This window comes from Stegostoma tigrinum, chromosome 22, assembly GCF_030684315.1.
Source record: "Stegostoma tigrinum isolate sSteTig4 chromosome 22, sSteTig4.hap1, whole genome shotgun sequence".
In the NCBI taxonomy this organism is placed as follows: Eukaryota; Metazoa; Chordata; class Chondrichthyes; order Orectolobiformes; family Stegostomatidae; genus Stegostoma; species Stegostoma tigrinum.
The window spans coordinates 32967601-32988562 of NC_081375.1; the positions used below are offsets into that span (position 1 = coordinate 32967601).

The 20962-nt window shown below is 41.9% G+C and overlaps 1 protein-coding gene across 15 annotated transcripts in view; it reads right to left on the reverse strand.

Moving 5' to 3' along the window:
* tnrc6c1 (trinucleotide repeat containing adaptor 6C1) overlaps window positions 1–20962 on the reverse strand; it is a 637257-nt gene that overhangs the window by 14325 nt on the left and 601970 nt on the right. For 11 of the 15 annotated variants that reach the window (XM_059653753.1, XM_048554723.2, XM_048554726.2 and 8 more), the window contains 8 exons: window positions 20592–20732; window positions 19942–20061; window positions 17830–17913; window positions 9660–9882; window positions 6794–6961; window positions 5923–6114; window positions 3108–3257; window positions 884–1000 (listed from right to left, as the gene is read on the reverse strand). In XM_059653753.1, coding sequence (XP_059509736.1) covers window positions 884–1000; window positions 3108–3257; window positions 5923–6114; window positions 6794–6961; window positions 9660–9882; window positions 17830–17913; window positions 19942–20061; window positions 20592–20732 — 1195 coding nt within the window. The remainder of the gene's footprint in view (window positions 1–883; window positions 1001–3107; window positions 3258–5922; window positions 6115–6793; window positions 6962–9659; window positions 9883–17829; window positions 17914–19941; window positions 20062–20591; window positions 20733–20962) is intronic. The other 4 variants (XM_059653763.1, XM_059653762.1, XM_059653754.1 and 1 more) reach the window with 2 other exon arrangements.

Genomic DNA, 20962 nt, shown 5'->3' on the forward strand with positions numbered 1-20962 from the left:
CATTTTCCCACCAGCAAGCCACAATACAACGCAGGAACCCTATGGTACTGGGCAGCACCCCAGACAGGGATGGGGTCAGGAACAAAATGACTGAGCTCCAGGCTGCCTGCTGAGGTAGAGGACAAAGAGTCCTCACTCCCAGCGCAGACCATGGCTCCACTCTCAAAGGGTCTGCAGCTACAGCAGACACTAAGTAGAGAGCTACATTTCAAATTATAAATGATCAAAGTATGTTATTTTAGCAGTTATTAATTTACCAACCAAAGAAGTAGGCATTTACTATATTTCAACTTACAGATATGTTTTAATTATTTTCTGCAAAGGAAGAACTACGGATCCTAACTCCAGTTTTAACTTAAGTTTAACTCCGATAGGAATTACTGCTTCACAGGGTCCTTTCACTTAAAATAATGATTTTCAGGAATGCAACTTTGCCTTTGGGTGATGACACTGTGGACACATGGAAAAGGGGTCACTTTCATGAAGATACCATCATTCTAGAATGGACAAGGAAAAATTATTATTGCATATCTAATGGGAGGTGAGAAATTCCTGAAAAAGTTTAACAAATGTCAAGGCATTAATGCTGAATTGAATCAAAGCAGTAATATAGAAGAATTTAGAGATGAATTTGAATTTCATGATGCTCTACACTCTATCCAATTACAAGTGAGGGTTATTTTTAATGAACCAGTTGTATGAATTCACAGAAAAGAAAATTATGTGCCTGATGTTATATTAAATTCCACTTTATGAGCTGACTTTCTATATGAAAGAGCACATCTATTTGTGCTTTTTAAACCCATATTAAGATTGCTGCAATCCTGCTCATTCCTTATGAAGTGGTTTAGAATGGTCAGCAATGGAAGCAAAAGAACCCTACCTGCAGTATTAGGTGCAGATGTAGAGCTGCTGAAGGAGCTAGTATAGCCAGAGGCACTGAAGGACCAGGCACTAGATGAAGGCAGCGTGGCGTTCTGAGATGATGTTGGGGATGACCCTGTATAAACAGCAAAAAAGCAACTAAGGAAATGGAAAATGATTTAAATTAAATCTCAAAATGATCACTGTATTTTGTAGTGAAAAACACGGGAAAATCAAAGGAATGGAGAAGGATGACTTTCAATGATAACATACTACTGTTTAAATTCAATTCACAAAATTCCTCAGTGTGGAAGCATTTCAAGATGCTTGGATTTTCTTTCATGTTTGTGAAAATAGCAGACTAGGTTAATAAATTCTCAATCCATTCTATTTGTCTAAATTCCAACTAAAAATTTGTTATGGACCTTGCCTGCCAGGTACAAAACTATGTAAAAATGGTTGAAGTGCTCCATTTTGTAGAAAATGCAAACCAGGCACTTCTTCATTCAGCTAATCAGAAGTACTAACAAGTCTTGCTCTTTGAAATTCTGCACAGTCCATGATACAGAAAATGCACAAAGAAAGGAACAGAGTGACAAAGTCCAACTCAAAACATTACTGTCACATGAAAACATTATAAAACTGAGCAACAATAAAAGCAGAACGGCGCAGAAATAGTGAAGATAGAAGGAATAACAATATTGCAGGAAGCAAGCACTATACTGTATAATCTTCAGAAATTAATTAGTATTACAAATGGATTTACATCTTTTAAGAAAAAGTTACTCATAGTGTGAGTAGATTAGGTTTTTAGGTCTATTTCAAGCACTTTTTGGAGTTTAAATTAACCAGCAACAGAGCAAGAAACATCACTCTACATCAGAACTCAGTTCAATTTCTGGGTGATGGTTAAAGTAATTTAGAATCCTTCTCAAATGAATCAAAGAATCCCTGTTGCGTAAAAGCAGGTCATTTGGTTCAGAGTCCCCACCAACTCTCCAAAGAGCATCCCACCCAGACCAAGCTCCCCACTACACTATCCCTGCATTTCCCATGGTTATTCCACATAACCTACATATCTCTGGGCAATTTAGCATGACCTATCCATTTAACCTGCTCATGTCTGGACTGTGGGAGGAAACTTGAGCACTTGGAAGAAATTCAAACAGGTACAGTGAGAATGTGCAAACTCCAAACAGACAGTCGTCCGAGGGTGGAATTGAAACTGGATACCTGGTGCTGTGAGGCAGCAGTGCTAACCACTGCACTGCTGTGAAAAATGCCATGGGCCCAGAGCTTGATTTCCCATATAACCAAGCTGAGGAAGGATGGCCAAACAACAGAGAGGGGGAGAGAGAGGGAGGGAGGGAGGCAGGCAGACAGAAAAAACCTTTCTGGAAGTCAGAGGCAAGTCTAACAAATCTTAACTGTATTTGAATATTTAAATAGTTTTCCTGCCAAGTCATATTTCTGAATGCAATTTATGAGCGTAAATGAAATGAGTGAAGAAGAGTTAAGTTTGACTTAGAAGTATCTGTGCTCATTATGTCTTTAATATCTTTAATGTAACTTGACTACTCTAGAGAGGGTGTAGCTGTTAGTATTTGTATTCTTTGACTTTACTGTAGTTTGTTTTTAAGCTGTCAACATATTGGCTTCATTCTTTTAGTAAGCACCTGTGCTTTTGGATTCTACAAGTAAAACAAACAAACAAACGTTACTGGATAGTACATTTAAAAAACTAAGAAAAGGAGAAAAATGATGGTCTGAGCTCTTGAGCTTGCTCTGTCATTAAATAAGATTACAGTTTACACTCTAGCTCAAGACCACTTTCTCATAATTCTCATAAATAAATCTGGAAAACTACAGCTTATAGTTAAGTAGTCATATGATTAAGAAACTGGCAAGTTGCTCTTTAGAACATTGTGTGCCATTTTTATAAAAGGGTCAAATCTAAAGTTTCAGGTTCTTCAGCATACTTGAAAGTTAGTGACATTCATTTTACAACATTAGCCTAACAACAGGTGTACATGGATTACTTCTGCACATTTGAGTTAACCTTCAAGTGCATTTATAAGGCATTTATTAAGCCATAAAGCATACTGTGTATTTTATAGATTTTTCCTTACAAATAAAACGTGTCTTAACATTTTCTCAAGGAATCTATAAAAAACCTCTGTGCAAATTACTTGAATTTGCATAGACTGTTTTGTGTGCCACACTTCAGTCCTATTCTGTCTTACCTCCACTCCTGTCCCTGAGCAGGTAACGATCCACATCCCGGATAGTAGTATTAATGGAAGGTCCACTGGGGACACTTCCAGGTGTAACATTAGGATCAGTCTCAGGGTCGATATTCTGTAGTCCTTTCCATGGCTCCCCAGGACGAAACTCTTTAGTAGTTAGGAAGTAGGCAGTAGAACAGTAAATCACTATTAATAGTTAAGTAGTCACATGAACTAGTAGTTTTAATATATTATTGATAGGTTTTATCTAATGTTTTAAAAATGAAATGCTACACTAAAAATTGATTTCACAATGTAGTATTTTGTATTTCTCTTTTTTTTAAAACTCCTCGCCTTTTTTGAGGGCATTGCCTCCTTGCTGGGATATAGTCCCATAGCTGCCAGTTGCCCTTCAACTCCTCAGTTATAAAATTCATATAAACCCTAACAGATCATTCAAATCTAAAAGGGCATCAGAGCCAAGTCTGACTCTGTCACTGCCAATGCCTATTAAATTAAAAATTGCTGGATAGTAATCAGCATAAAAATCATCAAGATTCTCCATTTCTCAAGCACTGAATTCAAATGTCAGTTCAGTGGAGATCAGCTAACTCAAAGGCTAGTAATTGAATTTGTGATTACCTTCCTCAAAATTACTCAACTCTTCAAAAGATTACTTAGTAAATTTATTCAGCTGAATGAGTACAATAATTTTGTTTTAAAATACAACATAACGTAATTCTGACTAGATATACAAAGAAAATAGTTCAGTGGCAATTTTTTTTTTTGAAAAAGGCTGCCAAAATATTTGCCCATAAATTTGAGGATGACAAAGAGATTAAAATGAAAGTTCTTATTTTCGGACTTGACCAACTGCCTTAAATAATATTTGAAATTACAGATGTTGGTCCATTTATCTGGTTTTATGGGCCCAAGGTTTCTGACAAGTACTGTTCTATCAATATGGCTGTGTGCAAGATCCTGGTGTAAACTTAAAATCAACATATTAAACTTTTCAATTTAGTTGCTGGAATGTATTACCAATATTTATTGTTATTGTATTTGGCAATGAAATGTCTCGTAATAAATAAATTGCGAAACAATCATATTCACTGCCAAAAAGGACAGCCACACATTACTAACTTGAGCTTTAAGACCATAATGTGTTCTCCAAACCCAGTTGTGCATGTAATTGAAATACCGCACAATCACAAAGAAGCTCTCACATTTACTCATATCAAAAAAATATAAACTTGAGAACATCTTTCAAATTAACAGCATGCATGCCATTGCTGGCACCCTATAATGATCTTTTATATGATCATCTTTGAAGCAATATTTAACTAATACAGTATTAACAATGCTAATAATTGTAGGTACATTCAACAGATGGCTTTGAAAATAAATTAGTCTTTTAACTATTATTGTGAGGACTAACCTAAACAATACTAGCATTTCAAAATGATTCTCAACCACAGTGGCCCTTTGAAGTAGCAACACAATCCTTATGTACACAATAGAACTGTTTTTAGGTAGTATAGTACCACATCACACTTCAAATATCAAGTTTATAACCTTACAGTTGTTAAACGTTTTTCATGGAAATGTTATTTTTAGACTCAGTTAAGAAAAACTTTATTATTAAATAAGGTAGCAAATTCCATGCTTAAGTTTGAAAAAGCTATATGTAAAGTACTGTTTCTTCGAAGTTAATCAGAAGAAAACTAATTAGGTCAAAACTAATCATAAATAATAAGGTATAATATCTTTATATCTGAAATAATAAGATGGGGCATTTATAGAATCCCTGCAGTGTGAAACAGGCCATTTGGCCCATCGAGTCCACACAGATCCTCTGAACATTATCCCACCCTTCCTCATATTTGACATAGCTAATCCACCTAGCCTGTACATCCCTGGACATCATTGTCAATTTTGCACGGCCAAGCCACCTAACCTGCGCGTCCTTGGAGTATGCTAAGAAACCCATGTAGACATTGGGAAAATGTGCAAACTCCACACAGACAGACACCCGACAGTGGAACTGAACCCGACTCCTGGCGTTGTGCAGCAGTAGTGCCGACCACTGAACCACGATGCCATCCCAGGCAAAGCATGATGCACATGATTACTCCACTCAAATGAAAAAAATTCCAAAGTTGATGCTAAATCTACCGAGCTAGTATGTCAAATAACCTGAACCCACACATGTTTTCCAGGCCATGCTTATATATACTTTGGTTCAGTTTCCTCAAACTATAATGTCACAATTTCCATGTCTCAACATGTGTAATAGCATATCAACTTGCTGAGAAAAATGAAACATCAAGTAGGCGCGTGGAAAGTACAATCTGGCTGTGGATATTATACCTAATTGTTCCTTGGGAAATATGCCCCAAATGCCTGGATTCATATCAGTAGGTAGAGACTTTTTTTTTTACAAAAGATATGTGATTATGCAATGATGTGATTGTCACAGTCGATTCCAAGCAAGATCATAATCTTGATCTGCTAAGAACAGAACCAAACTGTAAGGGTATCACTAAAACAACTCCTCTAATATAGCACAATTGCCTCCAGAAATTCTCAGTATGCATTTATAAGCTCCTATGGCGCAGATTAATTCTAAAGATTTTGTAGGGGTCCAAATGAATGAAATATTTCACTTACATTATTGAGTGATATATGCACTAAGTTAGCAAATCTCGTTTAACACAGTTGGCATATTTTTTCCAAGTTACTAATTTCTCTTTATGTGTAATAAATATACAGGTCTCAGTTAAACACAACATTCTTAACACCTATTTTCTTTTTGCCAGTCTTTGGGGTTTACCTGGTGGCCAGTTAATGTTGGAGCCATTTGAGATCTTATCGGCAGGGGATTTGGCACGTGTCCAGCTATCACTGACTGGTACCGGTGGACTGGCTGGTGACTCACTGCTGGTTATCAGATCATATGGACTGTAGGAGTCCTCAAGGGAGGGCTTGCTTGTTGGACCAATATTGAGACCTCCAGGGATAGCACCTGAATATGCGTCAAGTGGGATAGAAAGGCAAGGTCATGGATATAAAAACATTTTTCTATGGACCTGACTCTGAATCTCAACAGTAGCTAAATTAGACCCAGTTAGTTTTATTAAATGCTGATGTAATTCAGAATGAGACTTTGATGTTCTATTGCTTCCTTTATTACAGTATTAAATCTCTTCAGCACTAAACAAGTCTTGTAGGTAAAATAAAAGTAAAACAATTTATTACAGTTAACTTTGAAAATATCACAAATGAAAAAATGTTCTGTGGTCTACTGTCCAATCTGATATTTGTAGAGAAAATTCGGTACTCAAAGGGATAAAATACATCATTGCATGTTTTCAAGTTGTCCTCTGTTTTAGCTGGATGTGCAGGACAAGAAAACCAGCTGGCTGTGTTGATGCTGATAATGAATAGTCAGTTTGCCAAAACCAATGTTTTATTCATTTTTAGAAACGAATCACATAGCATGTTCTCAACATTTTAAATGTGTACACCGGAAGGTAAGCAAAGAGCAACAGAGCCTATTTATTTTCAGTTTGCAAAGTCAGTAATGGTCATTCAGTTACATTCTTGCATTTTCCAACAATTTATTGAGACTGTGCAAAAATTTAAAACCAATTGACAAATGGAGTATTTTGGCCTGCAAGTACTCTGCCCTTAAGGGCTCTTACCATGCTTGTTCTGGCTCTGGTCCAGTGGTAAAGAATTGCTGCTTAAATTTTCCATAGAGTTTGGGTGGGTCCACTGCCTCAATCGAGATTGGGCTTGAGCTGAATCCTTCATGGATAAACCACCACTCAGCTCCATGTTGCTTACATTCATATTCGGGATCAATCCAGCTGTAAGTAAAATGCATACTAAAGTGAAGTGTAGAAGCAGTTTGGATCATTCAGCCTACGAAAATGGTTCCCTCCATAGACCGTGCAGACTTTGCTTCATTGGATCAATCAACTGAGAAAGTCAGAGGCAAGTCTTTAAAATGTTGTGATTATGTTCTTTGTGTAAACTACATAATAGATTATTAATTAAACCTTAGAGCTCATTTTGTTAAAAAACACTGTTCCTTCCTTTGAAAAAGACACTGATCTAGGTTTAAGAAAAGCCAATAATGATGACTAGCTGGTAGCAGAAAGGTGACAGGTAGCTTGAACATCCAAAACAAAATCGTTTGAGCAGCATTAGGAAGAATGGAGTTTACAACTGTTGAAAAATGACACAAGGTTTAAATCAAAATGGAAACAGGAAGGAAGTGTTTTAATTTGTACAATGCCTTGCACACCTTTAAAACATCCCAATGTTGTATAGGGGAAGCATATTTGTTTCTCATTGTCAGCATGTGTGGTAACCAAGTCCCATTAACAGTAGATAACACAGTGTGAAGCTGGATGAACACAGCAGGCCAAGCAGCATCAGAGGAACAGGAAAGCTGACGTTTCGGGTCGAGACCCTTCTCTGTAACAATTTTAACCCCATTAACACTACATTAGTTCTGTTCACAGGAACAGAAGTGGGCCATTTAGCTTGTTGAGCCTGCTCTGCCATTTAATAGGATCATGGCTGTGCTACTGATAAATTGTTGCTGATCAAACACTGCTTTAAATACTCAAAGACTGAGCTCCACAGCTTCTTGGATGTGGAGAATTCCAAGCATATACAGGCATGAGTGTAATAAAAATTTCCCCTCATCTTGATCTTAAATCATTATTTGAAATTATGACCTCTGGTCCTCGCTTCCCCAACCAGAGGAAATATCACACTGTCTATCACTTTGAACATGTTGTAGGTTTCAATGAGATCACCTCTTGTTCTTTGCAACTTAGAGTATACAGGCCCAATTTGCCCAATCTCTTGTCAAAGAACAGTCCTGTCATCCCAGGAACAAATCTAGGGAATTTTTGTTGCAATGCATTTGCGGTAATAATATTTTTCCCAAGAAAAGCAGACCAAGACTGCATATTGTATTCCAGGTATAGTCTAAGCTCCTACACAACTGAAACAAGACCTCACTAGTCTTGTACCCATATTCTTTGGTGATAAAGGCAAACATTCCCAATAATATTGCCGATAGCTTGCTGCACTTGTACATTAGCCTTCAGTGACTTGTTGACAAAGGCACGCAAGTCTCTTTGCCTATCCATACCTTGTCTCCAATTGTCCAGCAGCTCCATGAGGCAGGACTCATTCCCAGAGCCTGACTGAAGTTCCAAATCACATTAATTAAAGGGCTCTCATTCAGCCGTGCTAAGACAGACTCGCCCCGAAATGTACAGTTGTGTGTGGAGCTAATATTCAGGTGCAGTGGATAATCACCAAGGCTAACAGAACATTGGCCCTTATTTCAAGGGGTTGGAGTACAAGAGTAGGGAAATCATACTAAAAGTGTACAAGTTGCTGGTGAGACCAACCTGGAGGACAGAGAGCAGTTTTCATCCCCTTAGTTAAGGAAAGTTATAATTGCATTTGAGGCAATTCAGAGAAGGCTCACTAGCATGATCTCTGGTATGGAGGGATTGTCTAATGAGCAAAGACTGAAGAAATTGGGATTCTACTGAATGGAATTTAGAACCATGAGAGGTGATTGCATTGAAACAAATGATGCTTAAGAGACTTGACAGGATAAATGCCAAGAGGGTGTTTTCACTCATGGGAGAGTCTAGGTCCGGATAGCATAGTCTCAGAATAAAAAGGTGTTAATTTAAGACTGAGGTGAGGAGGAATTTTTTCTCAAGGGTCTTTGTAACTCCTTGCCATAGCCTGCTGTGGGACAGAGTCTTCGTGTGTATTTAAAACTGAGATAATTAGATTCTTGATCAGTAGAGGAATTAAAGTTATGGGGAAAAGGCAGGAAGGTGAACATGAAGAATGTCAGATCAACTACGATGCCACTGAATGGCAGTCCAGGCTTAAGGGGCGAAATGGCCTACTCCTGTTCCTATTTCTTCTGGTCTTGTATTATTTTAGGAAACTATGCAAATATATTCTATGAATTCTTCCTCACTGCTTCCTCTGCCAATCTGACTAACCCAATCCAAAAGATTAACGTCATCCACGATTGCTTTTGTTACACGCCTTCATATTCTCCTGATGTATTTTTTGTCCCACTGTACAGGTGCTATTAGGGGACCTGGGTCAGTTCACCAATGTCTTCTTTCTCTTTTCTTACCTCCAAATGTAAAGATTCACATCTAAGTCAAAATCACTTCTTGCGATTGTACTTATTTTATCCCATACCAACAATGCCACATCACCAATCTTTCCTTCCTGTCTGCCTTTTTGAACAGTCACATATTCATGAATATTTACCTTTATATTATACCTTTGATCTCTCTGTAACTACTCTTCAGTAATGGTTATAAGGTCATACTCATTAATCTGTATTGGTGGTCACAACAGACAGTCTTCTTCTACGAAATGTAATGCTGATTGAAGTGTATTTTTACAACAGCAGCAAAGAGATTACACAGTTCTGTGCTTTTCAAAGAAAATAGAACTTTAATAATTTTAAAGTGCTAATTATTATTCTAGAAATGTACTTACCCAAGGAATATGCAGGGAAAGAATTGGGTGACGTTTGCTGCTCTTTGGTCTGCAGGTCTGAAAGGCTGGGAGATGGGTGATGACTCAGATTATCAATGGTTACTTTGCCTGCAGATGGGTGCAATGGTGGATGTGGAGGTTGCTGTTTCATAAGCAAGGCCTGGGTCAGCTGCCGCTGGTGTTGTTGGATCTGCTGCTGCATGTTGTTGATTGTACGTGCAACCTGGCAAGAAACAAAAAAAAAGATCTTCAGAAATACTGTGAATGCTAGGTTTATTTTTCCAGAAGACAAAATTCACTTCCAATCTACTTATAACACATTATTCGGTTTTAAGAATAGCTAAAATACCAACACCCCACATGGGATAGCCAACTTTATTAACGGCATGCGCATACTTTTGAATTATCATCTACAAGAAATGTGCTAAGTAGATCACACACCACTTAGCTATCTTGGCTGAAATACACTCACCACACCCAATGGTAGGGCTGGGGCTAGGAGAACTGGCAAGATTATAAATTAAGAAAAACTGCCTTCGTGGCAGATTTGCCCAACCTGCTACAATTTAACAGTAGGTGGAGGCAGCATTGGGTGAGCTGCTCTTCTGTAGCTCAATCAGTGCTCTCAGTTGGGCAGTTAATAACCAGTTGAAAAATGGCAGGTCATCACAGAGTGGATGAGATACCTACAACCGACAGAAAGCCTGGCAGATTTAACCCTGCTAGCAGCAGCTCAGGGCAAGACCCCTGTATCAATCAAAGGCCACACTACACTGGCTTGCATCCCAACATCTGAAAAACCCTCTTTCCAACATGCTACCACATCAGGGTATGCCAACCTATCCTAGGAGAGATTCCAAACTTACCAGAGTTTGGGGGAACCCATGATATCACATCCTCTCAGGCCTCCTGCAGCATCAGCTGTGATGACCACCTTGGTAAGCCATTGAGTTGCTGGTTTCCAATTGTCCAGCAGCTCCATGAGACATGACTCACTCTCAGAGACTGACTGAAGTCCCACTTCATATTAATTACTCTCACTCAGCCATGCGGAGACAAATCTGCCCCTCAAATGCACACTCGTGTATGGAGTGTACCTAATGTATAATCCTGCCAGATGACTGTTGATATAGAAACTATTGCAGTTGCATAGTTTTATCACATAACCATACCTATGCATGTAGCACTGTAAAAGCATCTGGACGGTATGTCACTCCATCCTAATTTCTCACAGGCAAAGCCGTTATGTTATGTAAAGCTATAATGAGGCTTTGGTACTTAGTTACAGTTCTCATTGCTGCTTTAAAAGTGGTTCAGAGAAAGCCCAGGATAGATCATTTGCCTTTCCGATACCAAGAACCCATAAACTTTTAGTTTCAACAACACTGGGGTGAAAACAAACTAACCAATGGCCACAGCCGGCACCATGCTGACCAGAAATCTTAATTCGAAGTGAAATGTGCTGGAAATGAAATAGCAATGGATATCAGATAAAAGCCAGAGATTAAGGTCAGGCCTGTCAGGCAGAGAGGGTGCTGGAGGGATAAAAGGCATTACAATCGTAAGAATGTTGTTAACTCCCCACAGACACAGGGGGTCTCACATTCATAGAATTTTCTTTGCTTAGAATTCCCATAGCATGCAAACAGGCTCTTCGGCCCAACAAGTCTACACCGACCCTCAGAGCATTCCAGCCAGACCCATTCCCCACAACCTACCTAATCTACACATCCCTGAACACTATGGGCAATTTAACATGGCCAATTGGCCTACCCTGCACATCTTTGGACTGTGGGAGGAAACCGGAGCACCCGGAGAAAACCAATGCAGACACGTGAAAAACGTGCAAACTCCACACACAGTCGCCCAAGGGTGGAATCAAACCCAGGTCCCTGGTGCTGAGAGGCAGCAGTGCTAACCACTGAGCCGCTGTCTCCTCGAAAAAGGGAGAACCCACCCAATTTCAGCTTGACAGCTGCTTGCCAAAGAAATATTGCCAATTTGTTTACCTTGCTTCTGTTTCCCCGGCATACTTAAGATTGTGGAGGAGTCAGAATGAAGCACTTAAGTGGTCATTAATTGGCTTAAAGAGTGCCAACAGGCCCAAGGGCTGCCAAGCTGATTGACATATTTCCCATCCAAAAATATTAAATATCAGAGACAGATGGAAGGTGGGTTGGCCACTGGTCTTACGTTGAGAGCCTCCTGCTTCCCCCCGCCCTTGCCACTTCAACTTCTGCAAACCTGGCCAGTCTTGAAATATGCAAGTGCAGATCTGTAAAATTGATGCCATTGAACTGTTGATCTTATAAACAAATAGTCTTTTAACAATTTGTGATCAGACGGGAAAACAGATCAAAATGTTTCAGATAAAAGCTTGTATGGAAAAGAAATCAACACATAAACAAATAACAAATGCTATTTTATTTCAAAAATCGAGTGGGCCAAAATATTTAAATACAATTGTAACATTTCTGTAGCATCTGATGTAGAAATGAACTAAACAAAAGTATGGAATATTTGAGATACTTCTAGAGTAGGTTTTATCGAAATGAAACTAAAAAGTAAAAGCTATGCCACAAGAAAAGCTTTCCACTAGTTATAAGACTGAAGAGACTGATTTGGTTAATACAGCAAGGGTTCTTTGCTAATTTGAGTTTTCATCTCTGTCAGCACCCTTATTTGGACTTGCTGCCGACACAAGATGACTGGCTGAATATCTTATTTGCTGTGCTTACAACGCTCAACAAAAGGAAAAAAAAAGGAAAATTAACTCCTTCATGATTATTTCAGCAAAATCAGCATTAGTATATCCATATGATAAACTTGGCAAACCTTGGGGCATGAAGTAGCTTTTTTGGGTTGAAAAGCAATACTACAGTGCAATCAGCAGGCCAAGCAGCATCAGAGGAGCAGAAAAGATTACCATTTGGGACATCTGGGATGTTTGGGAGCGGAATGCCTCATCTCGGGAGCAGATACGGTAGAGGCGAAGGAATTGGGAATGGGGGGGGGCATTTTTACAGGAAGGTGGGTGAGAGAGGGAATATTCTAAGTAGTTGAGAGAGTTGGTAGGCTTAAAATGGGTGTCAGTTTCCAGGTGGATGCCAGAGATGGAGACAGAGAGGTCCAGGAAGGAGACAGAGGTATCAGAGATGGTCCAGGAAAACTTAAAGGTTGGGATGGAAGGTGTTAGTGAAGTGGATGAACTGTTCCAGCTCCTCGTGAGAACAGTCATCAACGTAATGGAGGAAGAGATGGGGGATAGGGCCAGTGTAGCTATGGAAGAGAGATTATTTCACGTACCCTACAAAAAGGGCAGGCATAGCTTGGGCCCGTGCAGGTACCCATGGCCACCCCCTTGGTCTGTCGGAAGCGGGAGGAATTAAAAGGAGAAGTTGTTGAGGGGGACGATGAGTTTGGATAAGTGGATGAGGGTCTCATTGGAGGGGGACTGGTTAGGCCTGCGGGACAGGAAGAAGCGGAGGGCCTTTAGGCCATCTACATGGGGAATGCGGGTGAATGGGGACTGGATGTCAACAGTTAAAAAAAAAGTGTTGGGGACCGGGGAATTGGACGTTCTGGTCGAGGTGGGGAGCATGGGTGATGTCACGGATGTAAGTAGGGAGTTCCTGGACCAAGGGGAGAAAATGGAGTCCAGATATGTGGCGATAGTTTCGGTGGGGTAGGAGCAGGCAGAGACAATGGGTTGACCAGGGCAGTCAGGTTTGTGGATTTTAGGAAGGAGATAAAAGCAGGCAGTGCGGTTTTGGGTAACAATGAGGTTGGAGGCTGTGGGTGGGAGGTCACTCTAAGTGATGAGGTTGTGGATGGTTTGGGAGAAGACGGTTTGGTGCTCGGGGGTGGGGTCATGATCAAGGGGGTGATAGGAGGAGGGGTCAGAGAGCTGGCACCTGGCCTTGGCAATGTAGAGACTAGTGCACCATACTACTACTAAGCCAGCCCTGTCTACGGGTTTTATGGTAAAAAGAGGGGATTGGAGCGGATGGCTGCACGTTCTGCGGCGGTGTGGGGTTTAGAGTGGGTCGGGGTGGGGGGGGGGGGGGGGGGGGTGAAAAGAGGTTGAGGCACTCGATGTCTCGACAACAATCAGAGATGAAATGGTCGAGGGAGGGTATGAGGCCTTGCAGTGGTGTCCAGGAGGATGGGGTGTGTTGGAGATGGGTGAAGGGGTCAGTGAAGGGAGGGTTACGCTCACGGTTGGAGAAATAAGTGCAGGGGTGGAAAACCTGCTCAATGTCCAAACAAGAGTTGTGTTCAATGTGTGGGTGGAGGGGGACAAAGGTGAGTCCTTTGTTGAGGACTGACCGTTTGTCCTCAGTAACGGGGAGGTCGGGGTTGAAGGCTTGGCAGGGCTGGGTATCATTGTCTTGTCTAAAGATGCTGGCTGTGAAGGCGTGGGCGGAAAAACGTCAGTGGTGGGTGGAGCGCTGTCGGCCAGTAAATCGAGGATGTTGGCGGCAGCAGCGTCTTCGATGTCTGTATTGGCCTCGGAAATGGAGGTGGCAGCGTCAGCAGCAGCGTTGATGCTGTTGGTTGTATCGGAAGTGGCATAGCAGGTGACAGATGTGACGGCATCTGTGGAAACCGTTGGTGTTCCGAAGGCAGCCACACGTCTAATGGCGGTGGGCACATGATGGGGGAAGGTTCTGGGATGATAGCAAGCACCAGAACCGCCTACATTGCTCCACCCACTGCCTTCACAGCCAGCATCTCTTGACAAGACAATGATACCCAGCCCTGCCGAATCTTCACCTTCCCCTTACTGAAGGCGAACGGTCAGTCTTCAATAAAGGACTCACCTTTGACCCTCTCTACCCATACATCGACAAATACAACTCTCGTTTGGATATTGAGCAGTTTTTCCACCGCCACTGCCTCCGCGCTTATTTCTTTAACTGTGAGCCTAACCCTCCGTCTACTGACACTTCTCCCGCCTCCAATGCACCCCCTCCTGCTGGACACCATCCCAAGGCCGCCTACCCTCTTCATCTCTAATTGCTGTCGAGACATCGATCACCTCTACCTCTCCACCCCTCCTACCCACTCCAACCTCTCCCCTGCAGAACGTGCAGCCATCTGCTCCAATCCAGACCTCACCATAAAACCCGTAGACAAGGGAGGTGTAGTTGTAGTATGGTGCACTGACCTCTACATCGCTGAGGAAAGGTGCCAGCTCTCTGACCCCTCCTCCTATCACCCTCTTGATCATGATCCCAACCCTGAGCACCAAACCATCTTCTCCCAAACCATCCACAACCTCCAACCTCATTGTTCCCCAACCCTGCAGCGCCCGCCTCGATCTCCTTTCCAAAATCCACAAACCTGGCTGCCCTGGTCGACCCATTGTCTCTGCCTGATCCTGCCCCACCAAACTTATCGCCACCTATCTGGACTCCATTTTCTCCCCTTGGTCCAGGAACTCCCTACCTACATCCATGACACGACCCACGCTCCCCACCTCCTCCAGAACTTCCAATTCCCCGGTCCCGAACACCTCATTTTTACTATAGATGTCCAGTCCCTATACACCTGCATTCCCCATGCAGATGGCCTAAAGGCCCTCCGCTTCTTTCTGTCCAGCCGGCCCAACCAGGCCCCCTCCACTGACACCCTCATCCACTTATCCAACCTCATCCTCACCCTCAACAACTTCTCCTTTAATTCCTCCCACTTCCTACAGACCAAGGGGGTGGTCATGGGTACCCGCATGGGCCCAAGCTACGCCTACCTCTTTGTAAGGTACGTGAAACAATCCTCTTCCAAAGCTACACTGGCTCTAACCCCCAACTCTTCCTCCATTACATTGACTGCATCGGTGCCGCCTCGCGTTCCCACGACGAGCTCGAACAGTTCATCCACTTCACTTACACCTGCCATCCCAACCTTACGTTTACCTGGACCATCTCTGACACCTCTCTCTCCTTCCTGGATACCTGTCTCCATCTCTGGCATCCACCTGGAAACCGATATCCATTTTAAGCCTACCGAGTCCCACAACTACCTAGAATATTCCTCCACTCACCCACCTTGCTGTAAAACAGCCACCCCCTATTCCCAAATCCTTTGCCTCTGCAACATCTGCTCCCAAGATGAGGCATTCCACTCCTGAACATCTCGGATATCCTCTTTTTTCAAGAACCGCAACTTTCCCTCCCCAGTGATCAAAAATGCCCTTGACCGTGTCTCCCACATTTCCCGCAACTCATCCCTCACGCTCCCTATTCGCAATAATAACCAAAATAGAACCCCCTCATCCACAGGTACCACGCCACCAACCTCCAAATCCAACACATCATCCTCTGACATTTCTACCATCTGCAATCTGACCCCACTACCAAAGACCTTTTTTTCCTCCCCACCCTTTATGCGCTTTCTGGAGGGACCACTCTCTCCGTGAGTCCCATGTCCACTCCACACTCCCCTGCAGCCCCATAACCCCCTGGCACTTTTCCCTGCAACTGAAGCAAGTGCTACACCTGCCCCTAATCCTCACCGCCATCCCAGGCCCGAAGAAGGTTTGCCACATCAGTTAATGTGGCGTACTGTATCCCTTGTTCCTGTTGTGGCTTCCTCTACATCAGGGAAAACAAGTGGAGGCTTGGCGACTGCTTTGCGGAACACCCGCGCTCTGTTCACAACAACAACTACACCTCCCAGTCGCGAACCATTTCAACTACACCCACCGCCCCCTCCCAACCACTCCTCGGGCGACATGTCCATCCTGGGCCTCCTGCATTGCCACAATGACGCCACTTGAAGGCTGCAGGAACAGCATCTCCTATTTCGCTTGGGAACCCTGCAGCCCAAGGGTATCAATGTGGACTTCGCAAACTTCAACATCTCCCCTCCCCCAACCACATGCCAAAACCAGCCCGGCTAGTCCCCGCCTCCCTAACCATTCCTCCCACTCAAGCCCCACCCCCATCTCCTACCCACTAACCTCATCCTGCCTCCTTGACCTGTCAGTACTCCCTGGACCGACCTATCCCCTCCCTAACTCCCAATCTACATTCACCTTCACTGGCTCTAACCCCGCCTCTTTGACCTGTCTGTCTCCTCTCACCCTATCTTCTCCATTATCCATCTTCTATCTGCCTCCCCCTGTCTCCCTACTTATTTCAGAATTTTCTTCCCCTCCGTCATTTCTGAAGAAGGGTCTTCACCAGAAACGTAAAACTTTCCTGCTCCTCTGATGCTGCTTGGCCTGCTGTGTTCATCCAGCTTCACACCATGCTATCTCAGATTCTCCAGCATCGGCAGTTCCTACTATCTCTATATTGCAATCAATTCACAAATTAGCAAAAATGGATTCTATGCTTTCCAAGGATTTGCAAGATCATTTTTACACCAATGATATGTATAAAAATCTAAAATCTTTCATTTGTGTTTCAACTCATTTGATATGTAATAGAATCCTGCGTGCAACTGCGTATTTTGATATTTTATTTCTTACAGGTTGTGAATTTTTTTTTGATAAAACTGATTTCTTGTTGTGGTGCTACAGGAACACAGCAAACCAGGCAGCAGAGGAGTAGGAAAGTTGATGTTTTGGGTTGTGGCCTGAAGAAGGGCCCCAACCCGAAACTTCAACTTTCCTACTTCTTTGATGTGGCCTGGCCTGCTGTGCTCCTCCAGTTCCACACTGTTAACTGTGACTCCAGCATTGGCAGTTCTTACTATCGCAAATTTCTGAATGTGTTTTCTTCAGGGTGCAAAAAGGAAGGAATAAAATTTAGGTGCGGACTTATTTTTAACAGTCTTTTCTACATAATTTCACCAGTACGCATAAAAGATGCACTGAACTGTTTTGAACCAAGGGGATAATACAAAGACAAAAGTTCTATTATTCCTTGTCAACAGTACTACATCATCAGCTAGTTTAGCTAGTTGCTGACAGTGATCTCTGTTTAAATACCAAAACAATGAAGAGAAGCAGGCTGATCACTATATTCTCAAATCTATAAGAGGGCACAAACATGATGTTTATGAAGATAATTCAGTGATTTGAAAAATCGTTAGTTAGATAGGTCAATCATGTGCACATCTCAATTCGTAGAGGTTTATACCAGAAAAAACCTCTTACATGCACTACTGTCATCGGATTGCAAAATGTCTTGTAGTTGGGCTGCAAGTTTGTTATACCTACTTGCTGCTCTTGTTGTCGAATGGTTCCAGAAACATTACGTTGGGCCTGTAACATCTGCTGCTGGAACAGTAAACGCTGGTAGGCCTGCAAGTGCAAAATGAATGTGAATAATACCTCAAATTAAAGAGGCCAATGAATTTCTGGAAGTATTTCAAAAATATGATACAAATGTTCCAGGTTCATCTGGTAAAAGTGCATCCAACCCTTTCCGCTTAATTTCCTGTGGAAACTGCAGCTTTAGTTTACTTTCCTGAATTCTCACTGCATATCTGATTCACTAAAGTCAAACTCCAATTTATTTAGAATTAGCTGATTGAATTAACATTAAGCCCATTTCTTCACACCAATTTCCCTCGAGGAACCACACAATTTCTGTACTAACTTATTTACTTTAAGAATAGCATAATTTGTTTCTAAAATGCACTTTTAACACTGCCATATTATTGTCTAATAAATAACAAGGATTCAGCTACTACTACTTGAATATTAGTGTGGTATTTTCCAAGACGATTACTTCTTGCACACTCCGCTGACACTTCTACTAGCATATGGTACTGGGGAAGGGTTAGTTGATGTAGTTTTCAGTCACCAATCCTCCTTTGTCTTGGGCCCAACTGATGATTAATGGGAATAGGGTACACCTTTGAACAGCATATAGAGAAGAGGCACTGATGTTGAATAACATGACCGTTTATTGCACAAAAGCAAAAGTGGAATTACATTTGTTCAGACCAAACTACCAGAACCTTAGACAGCTAGTTCAGAGGTATCTGCTCATTATAAAAGCTAGAGTTGAACTCCTTGTCTCCATCCCCAGACAATTTGTGACATCACTGGAATGATAAACCCTTCAGAACAAATACCTCACATTATGCATCTCCCTAATAGCTTTTCTCCCCAACTTGAAACACAATCATAAGTATAACGATACTGTATTTACCTTGAACCCATCGCTCCACCAACCCAACTGTGACTTCACAAATACAAGTGGTTTTCATGTCTCACTTTTCTCAGAATGAATTCTCTTTGAGCTTGGACGAGGACGAATGGCAAGTCTATTATTGTCAGGATCTTAGGGTACAGGTATATCTACTCCCTCTCAAAGCTGGACTGGAATATCTTGTCCCTAACCATAGGGTATGAGAGACATCTGTACTATGGGCAGAGCCAATGCAACACTAGCATTAACCTCTTCAGAAATATTATCTTAGACAACAATTTGATTCCCTTGCTCACACTACTTCGATTGTTTCAAAATTGGGAGTGCTCCATCTCAGGGAAAAAAGGAAAAAGTTAGGGGATAAACGTCAAACAATTTAAGGTAACCATTAAAATGTGTGTCATTTTTTGCCAACAGGAATTATATTGACACAGGCTATGGGAATGTACGGAGTTCAGAATTTTTCACTTTTTGGGCTCAAGGGCAGCATGATGAGTATGGAAACTATGGAACAGAATACAAAGTGGTCCACAGAATCAAACCAGTAGAGCAGCTTCACTGTCAATACATCCATATTTTAAAAGCTGATTTGATCCTGCCGAATCCGAAATTAAAATATATGATTGTTGTTTCAATGAATTTTTGATTACCTTTCAGTTTTCCTACAGCCATACTAGTCTGAAAAGCATCCATTCCCATCAGAATTCAGAAGCTAAGCAGACTCAGGCCTGGTTAGAGGCTGTGTGGGCATACCAGGTGCAGTAAGCTAGGGATGGCACAGAGGTCAGTGGTTAGCGCTGCTGCCTCACAGCACCAGGGACCCAGGTTCAATTCCACCCTCAGGCGACTGACTGTACGGAGTTTGTATGTTCTCCTAGTATCTGCATGAGTTTCTGATGGATGCTCTGGTTTCCACCACAGTCCAAAGATGTGCAAGTTAGGTTGATTGACCATGCTAAATTGTCCACAGTGTGTCAGTTGGTGTGTTAGCCATGGGAAACTGAGGGTTATAGGGGAAGGGTGAGGGGGATGAATCTGGGTGGGATGCTCTTTGGTGGGCTGGTGTGGACTTGTGCTGAATGGCCTGTTTCCACACTGAATGGATTCTGTTCTAAGTTATCACTGTCTTAATGGTTCCAATCCACATAAATGACAACAGCAACATTACTTACCAGCTGCAGCTGATAGAGTTGGTTTAACATAGTCATATGCTGAGGATTAATTGGCGAGGCTAATAGTGCAGGGTTGAGACCCATGTTTTTTGCTGCAAACTGCAAGAGCTGTGCTTGAACCTTTAGTGAATACAGAAAAATGCGTAAGCATTTAGCAATCATCCAACCAACATTGTGTACTTTTAAAAAAGCCTTTCCTGAAAGTTGCTGATTCCTTAGGCATTTCAATTTCTGCACTTTTTAAAATAACGTTTGCATAGTTTTAAAATCTTGTTACAAATATCTTGGGGGGAAAATACTACACATCATATTTCAAATCCTTATCATAATCCAAACATGCCAATTTAATCAATTTGACAGAAAGGTATGATATTCAAATTTTATTGCAGATACTTCAATTGTGAGCCAATTGATATGCTTCACAGCTAGACTCATGCACTCACTATGAGAAATAAAACAAAAAAATATCAGCTAGAATGAGTTGTACACTGGTACTGGGAGGTATAAAATTGAGGTACATTGTGTGCTATATATCATTTTCCCCTGGCCTAAAAGAAGTAGCACGACAAAGGTCCTAAAGAATTCTGGAAATTTGGTAGATATGAATTGAACACATTAGCTGGCTGCTCATGGCGAGCAATTTTATGTACCTGAGGGGATAGAAACTGAGGCACTTGAGCACGAAGACTAGGCTGGGATGAGTTAAGAGGTTGCACTGGCGGCTGCGGTTGCTGCTGCATGGTCCTGGCTTGTGCTGCTCCACTATTGCCAAACATACCTAGATTGCCACTCTGCAATTACAGAAAAGAAAAATGACAGAGTATCAGACAACCCCAAACTGGAAACAACCGTACATCTTGGGTCCAATATGGATGTATCTGAAGCATTTTGGAGGAAGATTACCAAGGTAAAACAAAGGAGGCTGCAAAAAACATGTGTCATTCATTTCGTAGCTTCAAAAAGTATAGCCCAGTTCACAAACTGCAACCAACGAGAATCGTTTAAATTAACATTTAATTCA